Below are 2,862 nucleotides of genomic sequence, written 5' to 3'. Positions count from 1 at the left end.
GATGGTAGCACTTGCGATCCTGTTGGCATTGCTTGGTTGAATTTTGGATTCATGGGAGAGCGCTTCTATCACCGTTTTGCCGTTGTTTCACATTTGCCATCTACCTTGGTCCTTGGTATGGATTTCATGCAACGTGCGTCAGTCTCTATTCATATTCCTTCAAGAACAGTTTTATTGGAAACAATCCCTTGATTGTTGACGAAATGGAGGGAAGTGACATAAATTAATCAGGAAGTAGTCTGTTCCTCATGGATGTCTCATCTTCTTTGCTTTCTCAAAAAATGGATGAAGCTTGTTTAGGTCCTTCTGAAAAAGAACTTATGACAGAACTGCTTGGGACATTTTCTGATCTTTTTGATGGACGCTTAGGACATACTAAGTTAGTTGAACACCACATTGACACAGAAACTGAAAAACCGGTTCACTTACCCCCTTATAGACCTTCTCCCGCTAAAAAACAGTTGATTGAAGAACAAATAGGGAAGATGCTAAGTGAAGGAATCATTGAACCTGCAGTAGGACCATGGGCTGCCCCTGTTGTCATTGTTCAAAAACCATGTGGTGAACCACAGTTTTGTGTTGATTACCGTGGATTGAATCAACTTACCGTTAAAGATTCGTATCCATTACCGAGAGTTGATGAGTCCCTGGATTTCCTTTCCAGAGGAAAATTCCTGACAACAATTGACCTTTCTCGGGGATATTGGCAAGTCCCAATGGCTGAAAGCTCTAAACCTAAAGCTGCTTTTGCATCACATTGTGGTCTTTTCCAATTTCGTGTTCTTCCTTTCGGTTTGTGTAACGCCCCTGCGACGTTCCAAAGGCTAATGAACAGTGTTTTGGCTGGCCTCATCTACAAATCATGTGCAGTTTATCTTGATGATATAGTCGTGGCTTCACCAACCTTTGAACAGCACATTGAAGATTTGAAAGATGTTTTTCTTCGCTTAAGATCTGCAGGATTGACTATGAAGCTAGCCAAGTGCCAATTTTGCCGTAAAGAAATGAAATTCTTGGGATACAGAGTTTGTCCTGATGGCATTCTTCCAGATCAAGAAAAAGTCAGTGCTGTCCTGAACTTTGAAACTCCTAAAAATGTGAGACAAGTGAGACAATTTTTAGGCCTTTCGGGGTACTACATAAGATTCATACAGGATTATGCACGTCATGCTGAGCCTTTGTTTGCATTCACACAAAAAGATAGCTCTTTTATATGGGACAGTGCATGCAAAGAGTCATTTGAGCTTCTGAAAGAAAGATTGACGACAGCGCCTGTATTGAGTTTTCCTGACTTCACTTTACCTTTTTTTCTTCATGCCGATGCATGTGACGATGGTCTTGGCGCTGCACTGATGCAGAAAGATGCACAAAATAGGGAAGTTGCGGTAGCATTTGCAAGTAGAGCGCTGCATAAATCAGAGAAGCCGTATTCCACTCCTGAAAAAGAGTGTCTTGCGGTCATTTGGGCACTTGAACACTTCCGACCATATGTTGAAGGTCTACATGTGACAATTTTTACTGACCACAGTGGATTAAAATGGCTGATGTCACGTCCAAATCCCACTGGTAGACTTGCTCGATGGTCACTTCGTCTTCAAGATTTTGATTTTGACATTGTCCATAAGCCTGGTACGCGTAATAAGGTACCTGATGCACTGTCAAGAAATCCTCTGCAGAGTGATGAGCCACCCATGGACATACTACCCGAGTATGCTATAATTGGTGGACTTGAGCTTCGCTCTCCAACAACCTTACCTCTTTCTGACCGCTCTCAGGTAAAAGAACTGCAACTTGAGGATCCAATAACTGGTGATCTTCTATGGATGATGGAAACAGCAACCCTGTCAAATGAAAAGGTGGAAGAATGTTCTCAATTTTCGATTCATGATGAACTGCTGTATTTTAATGACCCTACACCTGCATGTGGTATCCATCCTCTGAAACAATTAAAGTTGTATGTTTCTGAATCTCCTAAGGAAACTGTGCTGCAATACTACCATGATCATCCAACATGTCATCTGGGAATGACAAAGACTTTGGCACGTTTAAAACACAGATTTTTCTGGCCCAAGATGTCGTCAGAAGTAAAAAAGTATGTGTTGTCTTGTAAGGTCTGCCAATTGACTAAACCTAGTCAACGTAAACCAGCTGGTCTTATGGTTCCAATACGTCCCCAGAAACCTTGGGAATATGTGGGAGTTGACTTTGTTGGTCCCTTGCCTCGTACGTCCAATGGAAATGCTTACATCCTGGTCTTTGTTGACTATTTTTCAAAATGGGTGGAGATTGTGGCAGTGAGAGAAGCAACAGCACAAGTAGCAGCGAACAAAATGTTGAGTGAAGTGTTCTCACGTCATGGAGCACCTACCTACCTTATTTCAGACAGAGGTTCCACCTTTGTGAGCGACCTGTTTGAAAGACTACTTACCCTCCTTGGAACTGAACACCGCCTAACTACTGCATATCACCCGCAGACAAATGCTACAGAGCGTGTGAACCGAACGTTAAAAACATCAATCAGAGCTTACATTGACAACAAACACACTTCGTGGGACAGATACATTCCCCAGATCTGTTTTGCCTTACTCACTGCTTTTCATGAGAGTACGGGACAAACACCATCGATGTTACTGTACGGACGGGAGTTAAACACTCCATTGGACTTAGTGACTCAAGCAGATGGAGATGGAGAGCTTGAAATTGATGTTCCTTAACTGGAACAGTTGCAGTCTTCATTACGAGAAGCTCATTAACATGCAAAAGCAAGCTTGGAAATTAGTCACTCAAAGAGAAAGGAACACTATGACAAGAAAAGACGTTGTGTTTTTTATTCAATCGGTGACCTTGTCAGAGTAAAAACAC

At 42.2% G+C, this 2,862-nt stretch overlaps 1 protein-coding gene across 1 annotated transcript; it reads left to right on the top strand.

Annotated features, from left to right (window-relative positions):
- The first annotated feature begins 485 nt into the window (after nucleotides 1-485).
- Nucleotides 486-2,028, top strand: LOC130243796 (retrovirus-related Pol polyprotein from transposon 297). The gene is made up of 2 exons (XM_056476097.1): nucleotides 486-1,180; nucleotides 1,977-2,028. Exons 1-2 carry the CDS (start codon nucleotides 486-488, stop codon nucleotides 2,026-2,028), a joined length of 747 nt encoding a protein of 248 aa, XP_056332072.1.
- Nucleotides 2,029-2,862: the final 834 nt, after the last annotated feature.

Source organism: Danio aesculapii, chromosome 16 (genome assembly GCF_903798145.1).
Source record: "Danio aesculapii chromosome 16, fDanAes4.1, whole genome shotgun sequence".
In the NCBI taxonomy this organism is placed as follows: Eukaryota; Metazoa; Chordata; class Actinopteri; order Cypriniformes; family Danionidae; genus Danio; species Danio aesculapii.
This window is presented reverse-complemented; position numbering and strand designations above follow the sequence as displayed.

Coding starts and splice junctions, on each gene's coding strand:
- LOC130243796 (XM_056476097.1), top strand. CDS start 486: ATGCTAAGTGAAGGAATCATTGAACCTGCAGTAGGACCATGGGCTGCC. Junction 1,181..1,976: donor GCACGTCATGCTGAGCCTTT/GTTTGCATTCAC, acceptor GAATCTCCTAAG/GAAACTGTGCTGCAATACTA.